The sequence below is a fragment of the Diplotaxodon limnothrissa genome, linkage group LG7, assembly GCF_057381915.1.
Source record: "Diplotaxodon limnothrissa isolate DT_005_m linkage group LG7, D_limnothrissa_male_GT1.1, whole genome shotgun sequence".
NCBI classification, from domain to species: Eukaryota; Metazoa; Chordata; class Actinopteri; order Cichliformes; family Cichlidae; genus Diplotaxodon; species Diplotaxodon limnothrissa.
Genome location: NC_140602.1, coordinates 12,722,475 through 12,748,815, shown reverse-complemented (window position 1 = coordinate 12,748,815; position 26,341 = coordinate 12,722,475). Strand labels below are relative to the sequence as shown.

General features: G+C 40.3%; 1 protein-coding gene across 2 annotated transcripts in view; it reads left to right on the top strand.

Annotated features, from left to right (window-relative positions):
* Positions 1-26,341, top strand: part of frmd5a (FERM domain containing 5a) — a 69,643-nt gene that overhangs the window by 24,549 nt on the left and 18,753 nt on the right. For both annotated transcript variants that reach the window (XM_085359217.1, XM_085359216.1), the window contains exon 2: positions 24,714-24,818. In XM_085359217.1, the coding sequence (XP_085215343.1) occupies positions 24,714-24,818 (105 nt within the window). The remainder of the gene's footprint in view (positions 1-24,713; positions 24,819-26,341) is intronic.

Sequence of the window (26,341 nt, the reverse complement as noted above, 5' to 3'; positions counted from 1 at the left end):
AGGACTATACCACTGAAAAGCTGCCTCTCCGTGAGTATGTGTCCTGACTTTAGGGACAATCAAAAGGCCAGTACCAGAGGACCTCGGGGTCCGCGAGGGTTCGTATGGTAAAAGCAGATCTGAGAGATAAGAAGGCCCAAGACCATTAAGACATTTAAAAACCAATAAAAGAACTTTAAAATCGATCCTGAAACACACGGGGAGCCAGTGCAGCGATTCTAAAACCGGTGTAATGTGGGCCCGCCCTCTGGTCTTTGTCAGCACACGAGCTGCCGAGTTTTGCAAGAGTTGTAAAGTTGAAATATTCTTCTTAGGAAGACCAGAGAGCAGGGCATTACAGTAATCAATGCGACTGGTAATAAAAGCATGCATCAGCATCTCCGTGTTGGCCCGAGAGAGAATAGGGCGGACTCTGGCTATATTTTTTAGATGATAAAATCCAATTTTGGTTACATGTTTAACATGTGGGATAAAACCAAGCTCAGAGTCAAAAATAACACCCAGGTTTTTCACTTGTAGCGAAGGACATAGTGAAAATGCCTCTAATTTAGACAAGAGTTTCTCTCTCTGAGCCTCAGGACCGACAATTAAAACTTCAGTTTTGTCCTGGTTAAGCTGTAAAAAGTTTTCTGCCATCCAAGATCTTATATCCAAGATACAGTTAAAAAGGGCATCCATTGGTCTGGTGTCATCAGGAGACACGGAGATGTACAGCTGCGTGTCATCTGCGTAACTGTGGAAGTTCACTCCATGCCTCCTGATGACACTGCCGAGAGGCAACATATACAAATTAAAAAGTACAGGGCCTAGAACCGACCCTTGAGGCACACCACATGTCATTTTATGGATCTTAGAGGAGCATGTATCCATACTCACCATAAAAGATCTGTCAGAGAGATAGGAAGTGAACCAGTTGTGTACAGCACCAGAGAGGCCCACCATGTGTTTTAGTCTGTTTAAAAGAATAGCATGGTCTACTGTATCAAAGGCTGCGCTTAGATCCAGTAGCACCAGGACTGAGAGCTTTTGGGAGTCCCAGTTACATCTAAGATCATTTAAAACCTTTAGGAGAGCAGTCTCTGTGCTGTGGTTCACCCTAAATCCAGACTGGAATATCTCCAGGATCTGTCTATCATTGAGAAAATCAGTAATCTGAGTAAAAACAAGTTTTTCTAAGACTTTACTTAAAAATGGTAAGTTGGATACAGGTCTGTAGTTATTAAAATCATTACAATCCAAATTGCTCTTCTTCAGAAGGGGCCTCACCACCGCCGTTTTAAAGGCAGCAGGGAAGACACCCAACTGAAGAGAGCAATTCATCATGTATAAAAGCTCAGCCTCAAAAAAATCCATAAAGTGTTTTAAAGAGTGAAGAAGGAATTGGATCTAAAAGACATGTGGTGGGTCTCACTGTGGAGAAAACCTTCTGAAAGTTCTCAGCATTAACCAGGACAAAGCTGTCCAGTGTCTCCTCAGGTACAATCGAGCCCTCAGATGTGTTTACAATCATATCGCGATTAGATAAAATATCAGATCTGATGGCGCTGATCTTTCCCCTGAAGTGGTCTGCAAACTGCTCACAGAGCGAGTCTGTGGGGGTTCTTTTGGAGCTTTTAAAATCAGGGTTAAATAAATGATCTATGGTGGAAAAGAGGACCTTGGGATTATTTTTGTTAATACTGATTATTTTGGCGAAGTATGAATTTCTTGACTTCCTTAATGTATTATTGTACATTTTAAGTTGCTTGGAAAATATTTGATGGTTGATATTATTTGGTTGATATATTATAATGCCCTTAAACAACATTTTGTTAAAAATCTGCTTTCTGTAGTAATGATTCTGCATATTAAAGCAACACGAAAATGCAGTGTGGGTCAGTTTTTAAGTGCAAGCAGCAGTCCTGTATGCTGCACAGTGTATCTGGAAGTTGTGTTCTTCAGTTTTCCAAATCGCCTTAAAAAGCATTTGGCTGCATGCACGCTGCATCTTTAGAGGCTCACTGGGCTGAGCCAAACTAGCATGACAGCACTTGGAGGGTGACAAGCTGAACTGAGAATGTCTGCTTTTTCTGCCAGCGTGATTACTACAGATATATGCGCTCCTCAGAGCAACAACAACATGCTGAAGGTATTGTTTCACTATTTATTATTTTTTTAATTCTGAGCATTATTGCAATAAACAAAGTGAGGAAGCTTAAGACGAGGATACTTTTGAACAAAAAGCAGCTTAAGAGGTTAGTAGAGCACAGCTGTCTCTGTGCCAGCAACAGCTGTGGCTGGAGGCATTATATTTTTGGGCTGTCCCTCTTATCATATTTTTCATTTTACTGAACTCCTTTTGTGCTATTTATTTTGTACCTGTTTTAGCTATTTTGTTTTATGATATTCAATTTATTTGTATTGAGGAAGGAATATAAATGAATGTTGTTTTTTTATGCTTTTGGCTGCTGTGATGAAGTATATCTTAATCTTTATTCTTGTGAAAGTGATACCTCATGAATACTCTAAGGCGGGGGTGTATAACATAAGGCCCGGGGGCCACAATTGGGCAGGCAAAGACTGCAATCTGGCCCATTGGATGGCTTTGGAAAATGTAGGGGAAGAAATAAACTTTGGACTACAGCAGCATTTCTTTTTTCATGTAGAAAAAGTGAGACATACTGTTTTGATTAAATGTGTAGTTAAATTTCTGCAGTGACAGAAAGGGGCGTTTCACTGGTCCAGCCCACATAAGCTCAGAGTGGGCTGTATGTTGCCTGCATTTTAAAATGAGTTTGACATCCATTTAATTGGGAAAAAGAAATCTCAGATGAACAACAATTACACTGTATCATTATTTATTTAAGGTATCTAATCCAAAATGCATAATATGTGTGTGAAAAATTAGATACACCTTTTCTATAGGAATCAGGAGGGTAAGTAGCAACAAGTTGCTGCTAATCAAATCCATTAGCATTATTCACAAGTAGTAAACATTGCGGACAGCTGCCAGTATTCCCAGGAGTGGAAATCCAAGCAAATCCGCCCCAAGGTCAGACTGTGTAATGCTCAGAGAACCAAGCACTACATCTCAGACTCCAAAGGTCTCGATTAGTATGTTACATTTTAAAATTCATGACAACACAATTAGTAAAAGACTGAACAAGTATGGCTTATTTATTAGGTTTGATAAGAGAAAATTTCCTCTCTCTAAAAGGAAAATGGCAGCAGATGCAAAGTTGCATCTGAACAAACCACACATTTTCTGGAACACTGTCCAAAGTTGAGGTGTTTCTTCTTAACGCACAGCACCATGTTTGTCGAAAACTAAACACAGCATATTAGCGCAAACACCTCATACCAACTGTCAGGCCACGGTTGTGGAAGGGTGATGATTGGTATTGATCTATGGCCGCTGGGCACCTTCCTGTCATTGAGTCGACCATGAAGTCGTCTCCATACCAACGTGTTGTAGAGTCATACGGAAGGCCATCTGTCTGACAGCTAAAGATTGAACTGAAACTGGGTCAGGCAACTGGACTCAAGCATGGGAGCAAATCTACAACAGAAAGCTGGAAAAAAGAAAAGCATCAAGGAATTGAATTGGAGGGGGTGTGCCTTTGTTGACATGGCTCTACATGATTTGAAAATAATTTACATAAAAATGTTTTTATGTTGTCCTTTTTATATCATAGCACCTGCTTGTCTCATGATGCTTTACTTCAGTTTTTGGGTTTTTTATGTTTACTAGACTTTGTTGCTCTTTTTCACCGCAAGGTGTCAATTGGCTCTGTGATGTTGAGTTACTAATCTTTGTTTTGGATAAATCTTTAAAATTTTATTTGTTAAAGCTATTCAGAGTTGCTTCTTACTCACTTGTTTTTCCATTTGAAGTCTCGCACACTCAAATCAATACCTTATGTAAGCTGTGTGGGAGACAGCTGAAGATGAATTTGAGACTGAGGAAGACTGAGTGCTATCTTTACATTGTACGTGTCCTGCAACAAGTTGCCTACCTTCATTCAAAGGGCATGAAATAAAGAGCATGGGCCGGACTAAGAGAGGCTAAAAGAGTGCTGCTCATGGATACGGCTGTTGCTATGAGACTGTCAAAGACGTGTTTGAAGCAGGGCACCGTTGTGATGAAAGTTAAAACATATTTGCCACCCTATGCTTTGCCTGTTATGTGCTATAATTATGTTAAGCCTTCTTCTGTGACCATTCATCTGCACACTCTCTTGTATTCAAAGGAGCAAGAATAAGAGACTGGTGCTGTAAAAGTACAGAAAGGTTCTGCTCGGCTCTTCTCCTCTCTCATCTTCACTGTCAGCTACTTTATCATCCGCTTTAAGGAACGCTAATGTCACAGGAATACCAGGGAGAGAAAAGGATTGATTTATCCATCAAGGTTTATATTAGATCCTTGAGGGCAGGGCTGCTTAGTTATGGTAAAAATCATAAACACGACTGCTTTGGTCAATACTGAACTCATGATTACTGAACACAATTACTCGTTGGCTTTTTGTACATTATGAATTTTTAAATGTAATGGATAATTTTTAAATGTAAAATCACCTCTCTCACTGACCAAAGCCTTTTTTTTTTTTCTTTTTTGCTATCTTGGCTCAAGCCAAATTTAAGCTGCCACATCCTTGGAGTTTCAGCAAGAAGTGAAGGCGTACTATTTTAAAGGAAAGGTCTATGCTGGATTCATAGCATGAGACAAAATGTTAGGATCATCGCACTATATGTAGTTTAGTGTGATGTTCATTTTGTCTTTCTTTGGTTTCTTGGACATTATCTGTCATGGCTGTGTGGAAACATGGTTACTTGTTTTAGCAGTGCGGTTCCCCGTCTTCTATTGAAAAACGTCTTGATTGCTTACAAACTCATTTAAACACTGCTTTGTCTTATCACATGGTGTACTGGACCCCAGTATGAAACATTTCTAACCTTTAGCTTCTGTGGCTTTTAAGACAATCAGCACTGTGTCTCCCCCAGGAGATCAAGCAAAGCTGCGTGGCAGTGAAAGACGGCCAGAAGAGTTCTCACAGCTACTTTTGAAATTTCTATTTTTTGCTCCCCTCCTGGAGATTCATCCTAAGAGGCTTAATTTATATTAGCTGTACAATCAGATTGCTCTCAAAATACCAGCTTTTAATTAAGCATGCAAACTAATTATGTTCCGGGGTTCTTCATTTTCCTTGCGGTTAACCTCCGGCAAGGTTAGCCACTGAGGCTTGTGCTGTCAAAGGCTGAGACTCTGAGACCTGAACAAGCTGAAGTCAACTTACAGAAAAGTTCTTTCAAGCTGTCCACACAGATGACACAGACATGTGCATCAAAAGATCCCTCACAGCTAGGTGTTTCCTATGACACTTACATGACAGCAGCACGGCTTTTTGCAAATCATCTGTCAAACACGTGTAAAAGCACATTCAGTGCTGTAGTTGTTGTTCTTACTCTTAATAGTTCGCATTTTCTGTCTGTAGAAAATAGTGAAAAATGTCTATTCCCATTTGTAATGATTACTTATTTTTTAAGATGTCAGCTGCTTAAGAAAAATTCTTAATCCCAGCATGATAGGTTTACTTTCAGAGAAGACGAAAAGGAAGGACTGTGAAGGAATTTGATGGGCTTGAACCAATCATTGCCATTTTTTTCCATGGAAAATGAAAGGGTTGAAAGATTGAGTCAAAGGGTAGAACAGTGGTTGGCACCATTGTCTCATAGTGAAATGATCTTGGGTTCAAATGCAGACTGGAGCCTTTCTGTGTGGAGGTTGCATGTTCCCCCTGTTTGGCGTTATCTTTGGATACGTCAGCTTCCTCCTCCATGTATATCCAAAGATATACGTGGGCTTTGGTTAGGTTAATTGGTCGTAAATTGGTCATTGGTGTGAATGTTTCTCTATTTCATCCTCGCAGACTGGCAGCCTGTCCAGAGTGTACCCCATCTCTTGCCCTGTGGCAGCATGGATAGGCTTCAGCACTCCCATGATTGTGAATTTGATTTTTGTTTGCAAATTGTTTTTGTTTTTTTTTCTTTTCTTTTTAAAAAAAAAATGCATATATCAATCACCTGGGTCACCTGCTGAGAAAGAAAAAAGAAAACAAGCAGAAGAGAACAAGAGTAATAGAATAAACAACATCACAATGATATATGGGAATATGACAGTAAATACTAAATATTAAACATTATTGTGCAGCACATAAGATCAACAGAACACAGTGTGCTTTGAGGTAGGAGCCAAAAAGGGTGTAGTTTGTGGGTGTGATCACCCGTGTGTACACCTGTGAGCATGGACGCGCTTGTTTTTGTTTTTTTTAAAAGGTTCCTTCATGTAATGATCTGCTAGAGGGTGTGGGGGGGCCACAGCCCCGTCCTCCAGGGCATGAAGCAGGTAAAACTCCAGACATCCAGAGGCCCCCAGAACACAAGAGACCAAGGAAGACAAACAGAGGGGCAGCCGCGCCACTGTCCCAGAAAGAGCTGAGGAGAGTCCCAGATGAGGGCTCACTCAGCAGCCGCGGAGCAGAAGCCAGGGGGAGTTGCAATGACGCGTCCGTGAGCTCCGCCGGCAGCCAGCCGTGCCTGAGTGACCGAGCCCCAGGCCGAGAGGCCGGGGGCACCCCACCTCCGAAGTGGCCCGAGCGAGCCCCAGGCTCCAGGCCCCGATATGCGGCCGCCAAGGAGTGAGCCGGTGTGTATCTAGACGCCCATCCCCGGACACAAAGAACCACCAACGCACCGATGTCTGAGGGAGTCCGCCACTGGCAGGGGAAGTGGTGGTAGGGGGAGATAGGCCTCCAAACCTTGGAGGGCCTAAGATGTCCCCAGAGAGGTGGCGCCTGACACCCAACCTGACATATAGACACAGAAATACAGACACACACATATACAAACATCCATCCCACCCTCATGCTCTCATATGCACTTACTCCACACTCAACCAACGTGGAGACAGACATAAAGAGACGCTGTACACACGATCACACTCCCCAAGCGTACTCTACAAACCGGGTCTAGGTGCCCCCGCCCCTGGAGGGGGGGAACTGCACCCAGACCCAGGTGGTGTTTCCCTTTTCCCTGCGGTGGGGGGAGGCAGACCGCCCCGACTCCGCAGCAGCAGGAAGGCTCCACACTCCAGACCGCAGTCGGACGGCCAACTCCTCCTCCTAGCCCCCCTGCTCCAGCAGGTCGCAGAGAACGGGGGTGAGAGAAGACTCCAAACCTCCCTCCACCCGCTCATTGTAATGTTGATGCATGTGTGTTCTAAGGTGCATTTAAAACCCAGGAGGGCATGGGTTTTAAATGTACATTTGGCGTGTACACAGTGATCCAATGAATGAAGGATTTTTGTTTTCACTCTTGAAGTTATGGGAGAAGAAATCAGATTTTTTGCGCAATGGATTCCTATTTGTCCAGTGTGTCCAGTTTGGGAGACTCCTCCTTGAAGCTCTATAAATGACACCACAGGAAATCTCTCAAATAGACTGTCACTATAAATCCTGGGCCTAACACTCAAAAGCACCTCTTTAAGTTGGCTCTTTAGTTGCCAAGTACAGAACAGCGGGGCTGCAAGCTTCATGGCTGTCACACTACATAGTCGACCAACGTCACAGTCTAAAAGAGATTGTTCTTAATCTGTGGTAAAAGTAAGTAGAGACGTGCTGGGCTCTCATACAAACTCAGTAAGTAAATTTAATGAGTTTGAAGTTCGTAAAGTCCACCATGAAAATAACCATAACAGCTGATAGGGAAGAACAGATGACATAAAAGCAAATAGTGTAGTATAGTGGGACTATTGCGGGTAAATCTTATGAAATGTCTCATTCACCTTTATCTTCAGTGTACCTGTTGTTTTTGCAGGACACTTTATAAGTATATCAACTGTGTAATGTCATAAAATTGTCATCACAATGGGATCGATGAAGCCTTGTGGCTGTGTTTCCTACAGGGGAAAGATTTGCTACATGTCCTTTTGGCATTTTCAATGACAGGTAGGGTTGCCAACTCCCTGAAAAATAAATAAGGGACACCTCGTGGCCAGGGCCGGGCGACCCAGTTGTCTTCACCCTTCCCAGTGTGGTGAATTTTCTAGCTCTTTTTTTGTGTGTGAAATTATTTTTTTAACCATTTGACTTGAAGTTGATTTAAGTAGATGCATATTCTATTCTTTGTGATATGAACACATGTGAAACAAATGATCATTTAGCCATTTATTTTTAGCTCAAAATGACAACATTAACACAGTAAAACAGGTCTCTTTCTTAAACAGAAGCCTGTCATGCTTAACTTTTGAGAATATAAGTAAATCTTTCTTTAAAAGCACTCTGTCCTGCTTAACTTAAAATAATAGAAAACAATAGAAAGAAAAATATTCTTGTAACAGTGCACATTTAGTGCATTTAGTACAATTGGCTTCAGTTGAGGTATTATTTCAGCTTTTCTAATGCTAATCAGCTGCTCCTGTTTGTAAACCCGCTTGTTCCCATGATTACGCATCATAACTCATCATCATTATTCATCTATGTATTACTTTTATGTATTAGTCATCAATTTGTTGTAATCATCTATCCTTGCAGTTGTTTATTACACAAAATAAATTATATTATCACACTTCTGGCCACATAGCGCTGATATTCACTGCACATGCCCATATTAACGTTTTCCAGCCAGGTGTTTTCCTTTTCCCATTCTTCCCTTTCTCTGAGGGGAACAAACATTGCTGCTCTAATGCTGGGCTCACACTGTGCGATTTTTGGCCCATTTTGAGCCGATTTTTGAGTGATCGGACCGATTTTGGCCTTCATCGTGCGTCGTGTAGTATACGTGGGGTAACGAGAAGTGATTAACACCTCACGACCAGCTCCCGATCATCAATCGCTCGTGAGGGTGTCACCACAGGCGCTCACACTGCTCACGCGCAAACACGTAAACGTTGGTAAAAAAGAGGGAGCAGCACGGCAGTGCAGCGTGTGATCTGGACACAAGCGATGGAGGCACAACTTGTAGAACTTTGGAAAGCTCATCCGAGCCTTTTCGATGTGGCATCACAAAATTATCACGACCACAACAACCGTGAAAATAGTTGGATTTACATTGCTGCTCAATCACAGCTGCCTGATCAATGTTTTTTATTAGCAATTTAGCAAAGTTGATGGTGGTGGTGTGCGTGTCTGTGTGAGTGAAAGACAGAGAGAGAGAGAGACAAATTTTCTGTTATAACCTTCATGTTATGGAGGCACAGTGTGAGCACTCAGGTCGCATCAGAGCATCGGGCGGTATAGTGTGAGAGTACATCGTGACATACGAACTTCTAACCCCTGCGAGTCAATCGTGCAGTTTGAGCAGGAGCTGAATAACGTGACTGAAAAAAATCGCACAGTGTTTGCCCAGCTTTAGGTGTACTGTCATCCGAGACTTGCACCGCAGAGTCGGCGTTTGTTCCCCTGTTGGCCATGCTTCTTGTTGTGGTCATCTGTTGTCTTCCGGTATTTTCTCCGCAAGCGACCTTTCCTCGACCAATGAGATGAGCGGTAATCTGAATTGTCATACTCGAATTGTCATAAGTGTGCTGTCAGCTCATTGGTCACAAAGCAGGAGAGGGGCTGGGAATTATGTTTTCAAACAAAGCGTTAATTCCATAAACATTTATAGACTACTTTTGATTCTCACTGTATTACGGGACAAAGTGCGTCCCTTATTAGCTCAATACGGGACGTGTACTTTTGTTTCTAAATACGGGACGATTCCGTATTTTAAGGGACGGTTGGCAACCCTAATGACAGGTCAGTTTTATGACACCCCAGAGAGTTCATTGGCATTGAAACGGCCCTTTTGTTTCCCAGAGGGTGAACAAGCTGTGTATGACCAAAAGATGATTTCCTAATTTTCTATATTATGGTGGAGCCTAACATTACTTAACTTTAATGAGAGCCTGTGATATTTAGTGTAAGATTTCAGGGATAGCCTATAAACTACTCTGAGAGCATGTATGCTTATTCTTTATTTCTTCATTACATCGATTGATAATTTGGTCTGAAAATGGAAAGCTATTGTGCTTGTTTTTTGTAGAAATGCTTCAAACCTTCCAATATTTAGTTTGTTGGAGGTTTAAACTTGAGAATCTACAACTAGTGAGTTTTTACGTGTCAGGTGCTCTGCAAAATCTGCGCATTAAAAAAATCATTAAATCCCAATTACAAAAGCTGTCTCTGTAATTTCTTTTCTGAACTGTTTGAATCAGTCTTCACTACAAGGTATCGACGGGAAGTTTGATGACCCACCTTTGGCATCATTTAAACTTGTCAAACTACACAGAGCAGCATTCAACAAAAACTGTTTCTCTGAATCATTTATTGAAAAGATTGCGCCTCCCTTGGGACTCCATTAGAGCGTTGACACACTGAAGCAGTGGTGGGTCTTTCACGCCTCTGTGCTCAGGCAGCCGGTCTCCGGGGCCAAACAGCTCTCTGCATTTTTATGGCTGGATTCACCACTGTAAAGTAATATTTCCTTGGGCTCTAGAGACAATGGTGAGGGTGAAGTGGTATCACAGAGGGTCACTCTATTAAGCACGAGACATTTTAAATAGCTCAAGGGTGGTAATTCCTTAGCATCTTTTCTCCAGTCAGCCAGCTTCTGTGCTAGTGTGGTTGAGGACTGCTCTTACACACATAGATATCTGGGTATTCAGATCTGTGCACGTTCCTGTAAGTCTGCAAATTAGGCAAATAACTCTAGTAGCTGCTATATAGCCTAGCAGTGGAAGTCTAATTCACCAAGCTCAACAGGCTGTGATTGAAGGGCGATTTAAGGGAAATCCAGGTGTTACTACAATTGTGTTGTTAAATGCCTTTTACAAAGAAGCACTGCTTCTCATCCAGATTGTGTTATATTGTTAAGAGCTATCTAAATTTGCATACGTTTACTGTATTGTAGTGTTGTCTTTCTCTCTGTTCCTGTTCTGGAGCCAGAGTTTCTTGTAACTCTCAAGTGGTCTTGAGAGTTTTTCTTTTGACATTGGCTGCTTTTTCACTCATTTTCAGTCCAGTCCTGATCATTTTCACAGGAGGCATTTTTGTTTGGTAAGCCACTTAATACTGACCTATGACTTATTTAAGCTTGAAGAGGCACCAAAATCAAAGGATGAACCAGTGTTGTCTATATATAACAAACAGCTTAGCAAAGAACTTATTTTAAATGGTGTCCTTAGCCTTTATATGTTACTTTGTTACTAGCAAAGTAGCTGTTACTGTTTTTGCACCAGCAAGTTATTTCCCCAAAATGCTTGGTGTATTTTGGCATGGTGTGCAGTGTCCTTAAAAAAAAAAAAAAATAGACAAGTGATGGACAAGAGGAAAGTGTCATACAATAGTATTTTTGCAATATGCCCTTAAAAGAATGTAAGGAAATTGAACAGCTGGAGGGAAGAGAAAAGGTGCCAGGCCTAAAAAACAATCTATAGCAGATGAGCAATATCTGAAAGTCATATCCTAAAGAAATAGGAAAAACATCCAGAAAAGACCCCACACAGAACCTGAGAGATGCATCAGGCCCTTCAGTTGATCTGTTTACTGTCCACTGAAGCTTAAGGTGTCAGCTTTTGATCCACCACACAGTACCATCTTGAAATAGTATGACTGACAGTGGCTTTTTTTTTTTTTTTTTTTTAGCAACACATTCCCAAAGCAGTAAATGCATACAGAGTAGATTGGCCTCCCTAGAGCCTGGACCTCATTATTGTAGCAGTGTGGGATCATCTTGACAGAGAACAGAATGAAAGGAGGCCAACATCCAAAGAAGAGCTTTGAATGTCCTTCAGGCTTGCCTAAGTGAGTTCAGCATGTCTTGAAGAATTAAGATGGCCGTGCAACAGATAGTATATTAAATGGACGTCCACTGTGATGTAGCCCATTGGTTATATAAGATCTGTTGTGAAAATTTCTGCCATCACTGTCTTGGTGTTTTAAAAGTGTACATGACCAGTGAGGTAGTGACCAGTAGATCTGACTGAAAAACCAAGGACACTGTATGATTGTTGACTTGATAGACAAGTCATAAGTACTTTGACTTCACATGCAATCTATTTAATTAGATGAGTTTTGTTAAATTGTGTTTTCTTTCTTTGCTTTCCAGCAACTTAACTGTATGCTTTTATATGTCTACTTGGACATGTAAAATGACTTATATCTTACCAATATTAATATAATATAATTACCCATGTAGTGGAGTGTTAAAAATACTAAAAGAGAGAATTTTATTTGGTCTGAAAAGTTGTTTTTGTTGATTGACAGCAACTTCCCACCATCTCTTAAAAAAACAAGTGTGACTCTCGAGCACGTATTATCATCCATCTGGATGTGACTTTATGAGCAGAGCCAGAAAAATGAAGCTTCCGCCTACTCACCAGAGAAAAGCTTGACTTCACTGTCAAGCGTCTCCCTCTTTATACTGACTTTGATGTTTTGCCTTTTGACTTTACAGAAACAATCCTATCACTGTGCTGTTGTTTTTTTTGGTGGAAGATGTGCAGTTTGCTTGCAATTAGGATGCCTCTTTGTATTTGAGGAAGCAGGGGAATGATATCACAAAAACACTTCTAGATGTTTTTTTTAAAGACCTCTGTCAGTAAGCTGGTGTGTTATCAGTGTGCTTTTTGGAATGTAAGGACACTGGATAAGTTGTTTGTGGAAGTAAATATATAAGAGAGTTGTATTAATTAAGTTTCATGGACTATTTTGTATGTGATAAATTAGTCACTCAGTGACTGTTGTCATTGTCTTTGTGATTAGCAGTTATGCCAGAGACAATGAGTCTGTATTTGTGTGCCTTTGTTGGTTTCCTCCTGAGAAAACAATGGTAACCAGCTACATTAGAAGACAGGAAAATGTTATATTGCAAAGCTTCCTATCTAGAACTTCTTCAATTATAATTTAATTCTTATTTGTTTTACTACACCTGCTGTGAAACACAACTCCATCCTAACTCCATTCTTTTTTTCATGCTTACTGCTTAACACCCCACCTGTCATCACCTTTCTGGTGGTTGGCTTTATGACAACATGAATGCTTTGGACAAGGTAGCGTCACATAAGACTAACTAGATGTGGCACAGGAAGAGGAGTGAATCCTGGGAACTAAAATCTCTATTGATGGGGCCCTGGGGCTTGTGTGCTACTGCAGTCCAGCTGACTGTGAATCTATCTTCACAGGTATCCAAACAACACAAAGTGATAGCTCTGGATTTTTTTTTTTTGTAAACTTCTGTGTCTAAGAGTTCACAATCCGCATGTGATATTAAACAAATAATAACTGTATGTATGTTGACCAAATGTTTTTTCTATATCTAAACCACTTTTTTAGATACTCATGGTGTTTGTGAAGTATTACACTCTAGTTTAAATCCCATTATGTCACTGAGACAATACTTTTGACAGTTGTGCTGTTGTAGTTCTCTTCAGTTCTTTTAGTTCTTTTATGAAGTCTTTGACACAGGTGGGTGCAGCATTCAAGACTTGAACTTGAACCAACTTGTTGTTGGTCTTAAAGGCACAGCTCCTTAGCCCCTATTTGGTGTGCTGTACCTCAAGGCTCCATCTTGGGTTATTGTGTGTTTTTTTTTATTTGTTTTTTTTAAATTTATGTTTCCTTATTGATTTTCATGAAGTACAATATTCCCGTTCATGTTATGTTGATGACATTCAAATTTACTTTCTTTCCCATTAAATACATTCCTATTTGGATGCTTGAATCAAACTGCAGCCTGTGTTTGACTGTTTAACTAAATAAGATTGGTTAACACACAATTTTCTTACCCTTAGTAAAAACAAGACTGAAAATATTGTGTCTGGAAATCAAACCTGTCTAAATGGGTTAACTGATACCCTTGGCCCTCTTACTTATTATTTTTCTTATTACTTGTTATTTATCTATTTACTTATTATCTTGGATTGTTTTTAGAAAGTCCTTTTAAATTAGAGAAGCAAGTGACCACAGTTGTTAAGACCAATTTTTACCCCTCAAGCATAAAAGGATGATGGGGTGTTGTCATCACCCTACTAGGTAGATGGGTGGTTGAATTCAGTGATTTTCATACATTAGGATTCATACAATAGGTGCTGCTATTAAAAATCTAGGATGAGTTTGAATATCAGTGACCTCCACCTCAAAGTAAAAAAAAAATTGCCAAATTAAAATCCTATCTTTCTCCCATAGACTTTGAAAATATAATTCATGCTTCCATGATCAAAAAAATAAAAATGATACTAATTTGTCATTATTAGTGATGTGGTCACTTTGTGGTTCAAAAGATTATTTTCAATTTGTTTCCTAGCACCTAATTATGCTAAACTCCAGAAATCCTGGTAGATATAACACAAGTCTGCTGACATAAAACAGTCCACTTAAATGATACACGAGCTTCTTTGTTTTATCTTTTATAGAATCTCCGATATTTTCACCATTCGATGGTAATTCTGGTGCATTCAGTCAAATGCACATGTGCAAACGGGCCGTTCCCTTTTGATGTTTTCTCCTGTGCCTTCAGATTCAATCAGCCCACTTGACAAAAATAGAAGAGGCGGCTGGGAAATATCCCTCTGCGGTGGTAACAGAAAAAGACCAAGAATTCAGAAGGGAAATTGCAGTTTGACAGTAAAAAGATATGGCATCTGAGTGAACCCAGAAGTCCCTATTTTCTTCATGCTCTCGGTCTTGTGTGGTCTTGCTTTTCATTAAGGATCTGACAGTAGCGGTGTTATCACAGTAGATACAAATGCTTTCAGCAGCTGTTTTGTTTGTGTCAGCAGATTGTTTTAGTAGGAGCAGAGAAGCAGTTTTGCAAGACAGCTCTTGAAATAGAGAAAAAGGGAGAGAGAGTCATGAAATCTATAAAATGTGTGCACTGCCAAAGAAAAGGGGTAAACATTATTAGCATGTGCTGCTGATAATCACACCAAAAAGAAGGTGCATGGTCATGAAATAACAGGCCTTAAGGGGGCATTCGCATATTTTTAGAGATGGCAGGCTTGAAAGAGTCATTGGTGAAGACGGCCTGAAAGGCTCCGGCTGCCTTTGCCTGATAGGGGGTTAGTGCTGGCAAAGAGAAGGATAATGGAGAAATGATCTAGCTGCCTTATTGTTTAGAAAAAGCCCACGGCTGAGTCTGGTGCTGATGCACACTGTAGAAGAAGCCTGGGAACAGTGACAGGTAGTAAACCGTGCAGTGCAGCTTTTAACACTTCTGACACGCTCTGGGGTACGTTCTTTTAAAGCCCAGTGTTCCTAGATGCCATCTATGGATTAAAAGGCTGACAGGCACTAAACAGCTGCCCTTTTTCAAGAAATCTATAGAGCAGTACTTATGGCTACACACCCAGTGTAACGACAGATGTCAGTCAATGTGTGAATGAGTCTTCGCCAGCGGCCCAAATGGGCACGTCTGGTAAAATGTGTCATCCTGTGAGCCAGACCTACATGTAGTTGTGATAACGCTGCATGCTATAAGACTGCCCAGTTGTTTCCTTTAGAGGTTAACATTGCATGGGAATAAATGTCAGGGCCGCGGGGTTGATGTAGTCTGAATTTGCCACACTGAGTCATTGCTCGACAGGCTCTCTCTACAGTGGGGGAGACTGCACTGGCACATCACCACCAGAGCTGTGCAAATGCCAAAAAAAAAAAATCAAAATAAATAAAACGGGCATTGTTTTCATTATGCTAATCCCAAGCATGACACCAATTGTGCTGCTCATTCAGTTTTGGGGGTATTTGTCACACTTTTTAGTAAATGTTACGCAGTGGGGGAACAACTCCAAGATAACACGAATGTTGTAGTAACCAGGGGATGTACGAAAGAAAATAAAATGTTTGGTTTCAAATAAAGACAACATTTTTTGCTTTGTTTTCTTGCATTGTATTCTTTAAAACCTTCCCTGCACAGTGGTCTAAAGTAGCTGTACGAAGTAAAACCTGGTATCTGCAATATTCACTTGTATGTACAGCTGAGAAATGTGACAGAAAGGCCATTAGAGCAGAGCTGGCAATGAAATCCATCACTGGTGGGCTGAAGGACTAATGACTCAGAAACATATTCATTTCCTTGTCCCCGCAGGCACATTTAGGCACATGCTACAAACAAATCTCCATCAAATATACTTCTAGAGACACTTCAGGTCTAGGGTGCATCGTTTTTGTCACCCAGAAAGCATGTTTGTATAACTAATCATTAATCATACAGTATTGTTATGGATGATGTTCACTTTAAAGTAAGGACATAACCGAAGACTCTTTGCGATCTCCTTAAACAGTCTCCATCCAAACCCTTGTGTTTGTACGGTATAGAAAGAAAAACTGGTAAAGAATGAAACCAGAACTGGCTGAAGTGTCACAAAGTTACAATATATGTCCTTATACTTTATATTTTTTTCACCTTAACGCAGTAAATGAATAAAAATAAGCGATTAAAGTGGTAAAAAAGTAAATGCTTTAGAAATTGCTACATTTTAAAGTATAATGTATGAGCAATACATGAATGTATGTGAGCAGCCAACCAAACCAGCCTGTGGTGTTCTGCCAGGAGCATTTTCACGCTACATGCATTTGCATTTGACACCCTAATGGCTATCTAAGGCTTCCCTATTGTTCACAAGTCTCAAACTTTGTCTATAATTACATTTTTCCCACTTCTCCAATCCAAGAAAATCTCTGTTAGTGAGTTTCTACATGGAATAGCCTTCATTAAGTGTAATTTGATTGACAGCTTTGATGATTTTATTCTTCATTATGTTGATTTCTTGACTTAAAAAAATAAATGCACGCTTAAATTTATAATAAACACTCCTGATGGTCTAATGCAAATTTTGATTTTCGCAGAGCATTTGTTACATTAATAATTTAGTTTTTGCGAAATTTTAAAATTTGTGCATTTAAATATCATGTAATATTTTTACATATAAAAGAAGGCATTATAGATATTGTACATCAAGCTGCCTTATATTTAGCAAACCCAGTAAGTCCAGTATTAATGCATTGTAATAGATGTTTTTGTACCAAAGTGCACCTCATAGTGGGAATATTTCATAGAAAATGTTTTTGTGGCCAGGTCAACACTTTTGGTTAATGATGGAATACTTAAAAATCTGGCTGTGTGTTAGTGTTAGTGGTAACTCACCAATGATTAACTAGAAGAAAATTTCACAAATAAATAAACACCTGATTTACTGCTGCTGTGGCTAATAAATTACCCTGTTGAGCTTGTCGTTTGCAGTTTTTCTTACTTGACTTCATTATAATTTTACTTACACTGTGATTCCTTTTTTCCTTTTATAAATACTTAATATCCCAAAGCTTTACAGTGGTTCCTTTTATCACAAATTGGATGATGTAACTTAAGAAATACAGTCTCCCAGGCTGTTGTTGTTGACCTAAATAGTAAGCAGAATGCCAGATAGGTTGCATTTTGCAGACGTATAAAGCACTTCATCTTTTCTTTTCTTTTGTGTGAAAGTGCAGCAGTGTAAGTCAGAACATTAGGAGGAGAACAGCTTCATCCAGGGTCACCTATTCAGGGTCAATTGTGAATAATTTGGGTGCAGTCTTCAGCATTGTGCTAAATACAACATTCTCTCTTATGAGATCCGCTTTCAAATGCAAACTCAACTGTCACCCATTCAGCTGCTGAGAGAGCTTTAAAAGCAATTATCCGTATCTCTCTATCCGTAGCTCCCTTTTGCTTTGCTTATTCTCCTGATTCCTCCCATTTCTGGGGCAAATCCTTGCACATTCCCATCATGTTTTGATGGCCCACTTTTCTGCTAGTGAGACTTTACTGCAAACTGTTTCCTGGGTTTTGTACAAAGACTCATTACTGTAATGCTGTGTTGCATTATATTAGTGTGTGTTGCTAAACTGCTTCAAAGCTAATGCAGACCCGCTAGTAAGAAAAGAATCTGTATGTTTACTTGCTGTATGTCAACAGAGCAAGTTTTTAGAGATGTTCTTTAAACACTCGTTCATTTCAAAGAGTCTTTTTAGTTTTTTGACCTCAGCTGTCAGTGAATTTTCACTTTTTCTAGGCTTGTAATTAGTCTTTTGTATGATTTTTACAATAGAGCACTGATTTCTTGATATTGTATATTAAATTATTGCTGGGGAAGAAGTCTGATTGTTTCAATTCACACTGGTTGTATTTTTAATCACTTACTCATAGGAAGAACTATGAACAAATCTCCACATGTTCCCAAATTTTGGGACCTAATCTATTCCCATTATCACTCAATGTCACACACTGGCTTTGTGAGGTCCAAATTGAACTCTTGCCATTTCTTTTTTTGCACTCAGTAGATTTATAGAGAACGAGCACTCTTCCTGTCCTATTCAGCTTCAAACTACTAATTAATAACTCTTTTGAATGATAAAGCTTTATTTCTAAAATCATCCTTGGATACTTCTCTTTATTTTCTGCAACTGAAGTTTAAAACAGTGTAAAATAATCAGAAATGACCTACACCCAACAAATAATCTGCTGCTCCTTGAAGCAAAGACCTGCTAGAAGCAGACTTGATTTCAAACGTGCTGTAAGGATTTGCTTCTTACTAACTGTTAGCGGTTGTGGGTTGCCCTTTGTGCACTCCTTTCCCAGCTGAAGCGGCGGGGTCATGACTTGAACTACAGCAGGAGTCTGAATCTGTCTGAAACATTAACCAGTGCAATACCTCAATCTGCTGGGACGAAAGAAAGCAATCTGCCTATGAAACCAAAGAAATCACCTCACGCCAAAAAGTATCTTTAAGGTTACACTTCTCAAATGCACACACACACACACACACACACACACACACACACACACACACACACACACACACACACACACACACACACACACACACACACACACACTAAATGGCTTTTTTTGTGTTTCCACTCCTCTCACTATAAAGTGATATAATCTTTTATTAATGGTCAGTGCTTATCTGGTGACATGGAGACCGTTTTAATGATTAATCTGAAGAGGAAGTGCTCATTGTACACAGGGAGATCTTTAGGATCTTGGAGAACCACTGTGCTGTTTTCAGTTAAAGACGTGAGAAAGATTGTATTAATTAGAACAGACCATCAGATTGGTTAGAAAGCCTGCGAGAGATCAGGACACAGTCAAAGAGAGGTAACTTTTATCCATTCACTTTCCTAACTGCTTTTAAAATTTAGGAGCCTATCCCACCTCTCATCAGGCAATAAGCAGAGTACCCTCGACAGGTTATCGGTCTACCAGAGAGCTAACAAAGCTCAAATTCTCACATTCACACCAGTGGCCAGTTTAGAATCACAGATTAACCTGACATGCATCCAGACTAGTACCAACCTTGAAATTTTAAAGTTGTTTAACAGCGTTCATTTTGAAAATTGTCCAAAAGCTAGAATATTAAAAATGCCTGACAAAGGCCTTAAAAATTCATTAAGTAAGCAACCAGAGCGAGCAGCTCCCTAAACCACGTCTTATTATCGATAAATTCAGCATTTTCAAAAGAAGACTGAGGCTGTTAAGCTAAAGCTGAGCTCTACTTTTTGCCTCACCCTCAAGAAACAGCATCTTTATGCAAATTCACCGAGTAAGGCTGAAGCAATGAATTGTGAATTTTTAAAATATTTTTAAATATATGTATCACACATTTGGCCACATGCGATTTTTCCTACTAAACAAATTTTCAAAATGACGTGTTCTTACTCCTCTGATTATTTCTAGATTTTGTTTTGTTTTGTTTTCAGAGTTTCAAACTGGGCGGCACGACACGATCAGGCGTCAGAGATCTCAGGGTCACACCTGCTTCCCTGGCTGTGTTGAAACTCTTTCTGCCACAGGTTTATATCAATAAAACCTTTTGTAAGTCTGCTGTGGCTCTTGTAATGCTATATTAAAATTGCAGTCAAAGCGAGGAAGTGGTTCATTAGAATTAATTAGAAATTTCAGGACATTCTTTCTCTCTTGCAATCACCTCTATCTTGTAATTAGAGCGAGTGGTGGGAGGATAATGCAGCTGTGCTGTGTAGAGGGCACCAGGGAGCAAGAGAGATGCATGAGATTGCTGCTGAATACTAAACAAACTTGCTCTTTCCATGTAACAAAAGAACAGATGTCCTGTCTGACTCTTCTGTTAAAGAAGCTTTTTTTAATGTGTTTGGGTTCTTGCTGTCTGTGGTTTCCTTGAGCTTGGCTCTAGGATCCAGTAATAAAACCAAGATTTGGAATGGTGCCTAAACGCTTTAGTCATTTAGATCATTGTTGCTTTACTTGTGTGTCTGTTTAAGGACTGAAACTCTGAATTTTGAACTCTTGGGAAACCGTGTTTATCCCTAACCCCAAACGCATTTTTGGTGGCATGGATTGGCTCCAGGGCCACTGCAAATCAATATAAAGTTATTCTAAGTGATCAGAGGTCACAGCCACAGTGGTCACTGATTGGGTCAACATATAGGGGAGATTGTGGCGCCATTAAAACGTCAAATGAGTAAATATATTTTGGGAGAATGGTATTAATCTCTCCAGGAGAGATCCAGACTCTTGGAGAATCAGTTTCACAGCACACTTAAAAATTTCTTACTAAGGCATGTTATTATTGGTTTTTCCATTAATTTGTCAGCCAATGTGTGATAGTGTCCAGGCAGACTGAGGGGTTCCTGCTGTTCCATTTTTCAAACAGGCACGTCAGATCGGTTAGTGATAATACAACAAAGTAATAATCTTGAAGTGACAGTGGCGAGCACCCGTGCAACCCCCCAGTCTCGCTGCATAAAGGTCAGCTACCCTCAGTCGCAGAACTCCAGTGGGCATTTGGCACACAGTCATGGTGGGTAAGCGACAAGCTCGGCATTGACAAGCCTTTTCCTAATGAAGTGCCTGTTATCTGCAGCCGGAGTAATGACATGCAGGGGTGTGCTGCCAGGAACGCTTCTACTTGCCTTCACGGGGCAAAGGAGGAGGAGGAATAAGACAGACGGCTGACTGTGGGTGCTCAACCTTCACCTCAGCTGACCCCCTCATTAGTCACTGTGAGCACTGAGACTTGAATACTAGGAAGACTTCAGTCAATTAGATTCAGGCACAGACACGAGCTGGGTGGTTTTTTTTTTTTAGATTTGATTGCTTTCTTTTAGAGGCTGCCCCCCCCCCCAAAAAAAACAAACAAATCCATCAAACTAGTTATAAACTAGTTCATAATGAATTCAAATCTGTAATTGCGACTAACAATCTAAAGTTGAAACACCAGAAACGCAGCGGAATTAGAATTAATTTGCCTTGATATTTCCAGCCCTGATGGATATGAAAATACCAATATTTACCGTCCTAGTAGGCCCGTTTGGCTTTGAAACAGCACTCGGGGAAAATATCTGGCCTTTTTGCTTCTAAAAGCTTTCATCAACACACAACTGTGTTGTAGTTCCACTGAATGGCAGTAAATATTAGCAATAAGATACTAAAAGCTTGCAGACGAACATTGTGATCTACCAGTGGGCTTCTTTTATCTGACCTACATTTGTTGTAAAAATAAATAAATAAATAGTGGAAATGTAAGATTTGCTAGGGAACAGCTTTTTTTTTTCTCTGCAGAAGAAGAGCTTTTCACCAGCTTGTCTCTCATTTTTTTCTTATTATTTTGGGTTTTGTGAACAGTGTCCATAGGATTTATTAGCTGAAAAGCATTACGCTCTGCACGTAGACACTGTACAATATGATGTGTAATTTGTAATGCAACTAAAGCAGTGAAGTTATGGTCTAAAGCAGCGGTCCCCAACCTTTTTTGCGCCACGGACCGGTTTATGCCCGACAATAGTTTCACGGACTGGCCTTTAGGGTGTCGCGGATAAATACAACAAAATAAAACTAGTACCGGTACCGAAAAAAAGAAGATTTATTCATAACACACGTGAAAAGACCCAGGAAAACAGAGTTAACAATAAAAACGATAACAAAATAACTGAAAACCATATTTCACACCTGAGCCTCAACTCTTGCGGCCCGGTACCAAACGACTCACGGACCGGTACTGGTCCGAGGCCCGTGGGTTGGGGACCGCTGGTCTAAAGAACCAAAATAAGGTGAAGATAAGAAATGTCAAGCTGAGTTTTGTGTGTCACAAGAGTTGCTCTCTTTTTTCTCTTTTTTGCTCTCTAAGTTCCACAGTTTCACCGATTCCTTTATTTATGGTAAATGGTCTGTATTTGCATAGCGCTTTACTTGGTCCTAAGGACCCCAAAGCGCTTTACACTATAGTCAAGTCAAGTCAAGTCAAGTTTATTTATAGAGCACATTTAAAAACAACCAAGGCTGACCAAAGTGCTGTACAGTAAATACAGATAAAAATACAATAGAACACAATTTCGTAAAACACCTCGCTGATCAAATAAAAATAAATAAACAAATAAATTAAACCTTTCTAAAAGCCAATGAAAAGAGGTGAGTTTTAAGAGCAGTTTTAAAAGTTTCTAGGCTTTTGGAGAATCTGGCGTGAGGAGGTAAACTGTTCCACAGTCTGGGTGCAGCCACAGCAAACGCCCTCTCTCCCTTTGTCTTTAATTTATACCTGGGAACATCTAAAAGCATCAGATCGGCTGACCTCAAAGATCTCCTGGGGCGATAAGTACTAAGGAGTTCTGACAGGTAAGAAGGTGCAGTGCCATTTAAAACCTTAAAAGCCAGCAGTAAGATTTTAAAATCAATCCTAAAAGCAACTGGGAGCCAGTGGAGAGAGCAGAGAACCGAAGTGATGTGGTCTCTTTTTTTTGAACCGGTCAACAGGCGAGCGGCAGCGTTCTGCACCAGTTGAAGGCGATGTAGACAGGAACGATCTAGGCCAGCATAGAGGGAATTACACAATCATCCACCCATTCACGCACACATTCACACACTGGTGATGGCAAGCTACAGTGTAGCCACAGCCACCCTGGGGCGCACTGACAGAGGCGACCACCACCAGTAGACAACAGGTGAAGTGTCTTGCCCAAGGACACAACGACCGAGACTGTCGGAGCCGGGGCTCGAACCGGCAACCTTCCGATTACAAGACGAACACCCAACTCTTGAGCCACGATCGCTGTGTTTACAGCATGTTTTAAAGATTCTGTGCTGGAATATGTTTTATACTGCTGGAACTACAGCTACAAGAACACAGAACACACACCAAGAATACCCGTTCAATCAATGAAATTTTGCTTTGATCTGCAGACAACCTAAAGCTACTTCCACATCTGCTTTATGAGGCTGTGGTACAGCAGCGTTTAAATGTATCCAATTTAAAAGTTAAGAACTCTAGTGTGCAACCATCACCTTAGCATTAAGCAGCAGCACCGTGTGCGCACTGAGCAGTAAAATAATTCACTGAAACGTTAATTTCCAGGATTATTATATGTTCTTTAGATTTTTTTTTTTTTTTTTAATTTAGATTTTATCATCGTCATCTGGTAAGCTCTTTGATTGGAGTAGGCGGAGCTCAAAGGGGTCATACATCAAAGAGTGATATGATGTGTAAAATGCCCATTTATATATGAGTGCGCACAGAGCCTGAAGGAGAGAGAAATTAAATAACCACCATCATTATACCCGTTATCTCCAACTAGAGGTTTAGGTGTAGTGGAATCGCTAAGTCAAAGAAAGCCTGACTTGGTTTGTTTTATACCTTTCTGGACTTGAGGTTTAGGCTTGCAAAAGTTCCACATTAAGTCAACCCTGTGATCTTGTACCTGGCCTCATGTTTCCCAGTCAGGGTGGTAGTTGTTGAGCAGTGACAGCACTGGAGTAGCCTTAGGATTAATGGTGCTGTCTTCCCGATATTGATTAATCACCAACCTTTTAACCTCGTCACATTTACTAGGCGTATGCTCTGATGTAACGCGTTAATACCACAGAAGCCGAGACACTGAAGTGTCGTAGACAGCTCAGTTTCACATGCTTAATTAAAACTTTTTAAATGTACTTGACCTCCTGCCATTTAAGGATTTTGAATCTGCTTAAAATTTCAGCTCTGCTATTTGAGGTTATTTGAGTTTAGCTGCTCAGTTCTTCTGTATTTCCCACGAAATATGCCATGATATTGTACCGTATGTCACCCACGCACTCAATTATTACCCTGCCTGGCTTTCTGTAGCGATGCACACAGTTGTAATAATCACTTTTAATGTATTGGCAAATTAAATCTGCAGGTGTCTGCAGTTGTGTAAAACACTTCCAGTGCTAAACAATTATACTGAGAAACTCTCAGTTTGTTCTTTTGCTTCTTTCCAAACAGCGTGTTCAGAAAGAAAGTCCCCCAATCATCATATTTATTCACTGTTCACTCCACATTTTCCCCCTGGTCTTCAGCGTCCCACCTGTAGTGGCTCTATGCCCCACCAGTGGGCCCTGCTGCACAGTTTGAGAACCATTGCTCTGAGGGAAGCTTCATTGTGAGACTCAGAAATATAAGCAAACCCGAGAAAGACCTCATCACTTTTAATCCTTTCTCTTTTTAAGCTGTGTGATGGGGTTTATTCCAGACACTTCAGATGGCTCTGGCTTCGTATTAATATTAGATGAATCCAAGATATATCTGCTGGAGTGAGCAAAGCATTCTTCTAGCAGGAAATATTTCTCATTTTAAAGGCTTAGCTTTTCTTGGCTGAATTTTTTTGGGGCCATGTGCTCGAATATGTGATTTGCTGCTTTTGAATTTCAGTTTTTCTGCTCTTCTATTGCAGCGGGATGCAAAGGGACAATATCTGTTTGACCTCATCTGCCATAACCTCAACTTACTGGAAAAAGACTATTTTGGCATCAGATATGTGGATCCAGACAAGCAGCGGGTAAGTGTTTACATCTGTGAGTGTGGCAAGAGGTTTTTTGTGTTTATACTAATGTGCATTTCATTTATGGTTTTCTTAGTGAGGTACTTTTCACAAAATTAAAATCTAGTCTGAGAGAAAGAAATGCTCATCCTTGAAATACACAATATCATTAAGGTGAAAGGCATCTGTTTCTTCCTGGAGGTCAGATGAGATTATCTTTAATTAGTCTCATGTCTTTGCACGAGCTTTGAGTCTTGATAGAAAGTTCAGCTAATGCCTAATGGGCCCATTGTTTTACTAGAGAGGGAAATAGAGAACCAGTTAAAGTTGGGATGTTAAAAATTATTTAATTTACTGGAATCATAAACCTCAAATATTTAAAACGTTTTCTATAAATGGTAGTATGTTTGTGTGACATGAAACTCGCCTCATCTGAGTCACACGTTAGTCTGTTGCTAAGAAAGCTGTATTGATGTTGAAAACTTTTGCATTCCTACTTTTTGTGCACATAAAAAAAATGATCAGGGGACAATAAGGGGATTGGAAGATGATCTGACCTTAATAGTGCCAGTGAAATGGTATTAACATCCATCCGTACTTCTTATATGTTATGACATATACATTAACGTGTTTGCGTTAGTTATTGTTAAATTGAAATTGTTCACAAGAAAGGAAATTTTCAGCTCCTCAGACAATTCCTCCTTTGGTATTTTAGATAATTTTCAATTTTATTCAATCTTATTTATATAGCCTCAGGGGAATATATATTGTAATTTGACAGAAAACCCCAACACTCAGACAACTGTGCAAGAACTTAGTGATAGTGAGCGACAGTGGGACGGAAAAACACTCTTTTAACAGGAAGTAGCTTTAGGTTCAGAGAGAGAGCATCTGCAGCAAGTGATCGGAGATGAGAGAAGGGAAACAGGAGACAAAACAGTCTGTGGAAGAGATCCAGAAATTAAGAATTACTAATCATTAAATGCAAAGTGGCTTATAAACTCAAAGTGGGTGAAAAGAGGTAAATGGAGAAGAAACGCTCAGTTCATCATGGGAAGCCCCCAGCAATCAAGGCCTATTGCAGCATAACTAAGGGAGGATTCAGGGCCACCTGATCCTGCTCTAACCATATGCTTTATTGAAAAGGTCAGTGTGGCAGGGTGTGGTTTGTGGCTCAGCTGCAGGGGAGGGGTCGAGCAGTGGGTTTAGGGTGTGGTGTCAGGGGAGGCCGGCTCGCACACCTGACCTCATCACCTAATCAAGTCTACCCTGTTAAGGATGTTGCTGGGACTGGAGGGGTGAGCGGTGTGTGCTACAGAAATGGGGCAGCTGGAAAGACGGAACTTTAAAAACTGGAAAATAAAAGACGCTGAAAAACTGCAACACTGTGGTCGTCGAGTCCTTCATTGTCACAGAACGTTTTAAGCCTAATCTTAAAAGTAGAGAGGCAGTTCCTACTTCTGGTGAAAGAGTATATAGTCTTTGAGTTGAAACTAGAGTGCTAAGTTTTTAAACTGCCTTGTTTTATCTCTGGCTTCCAA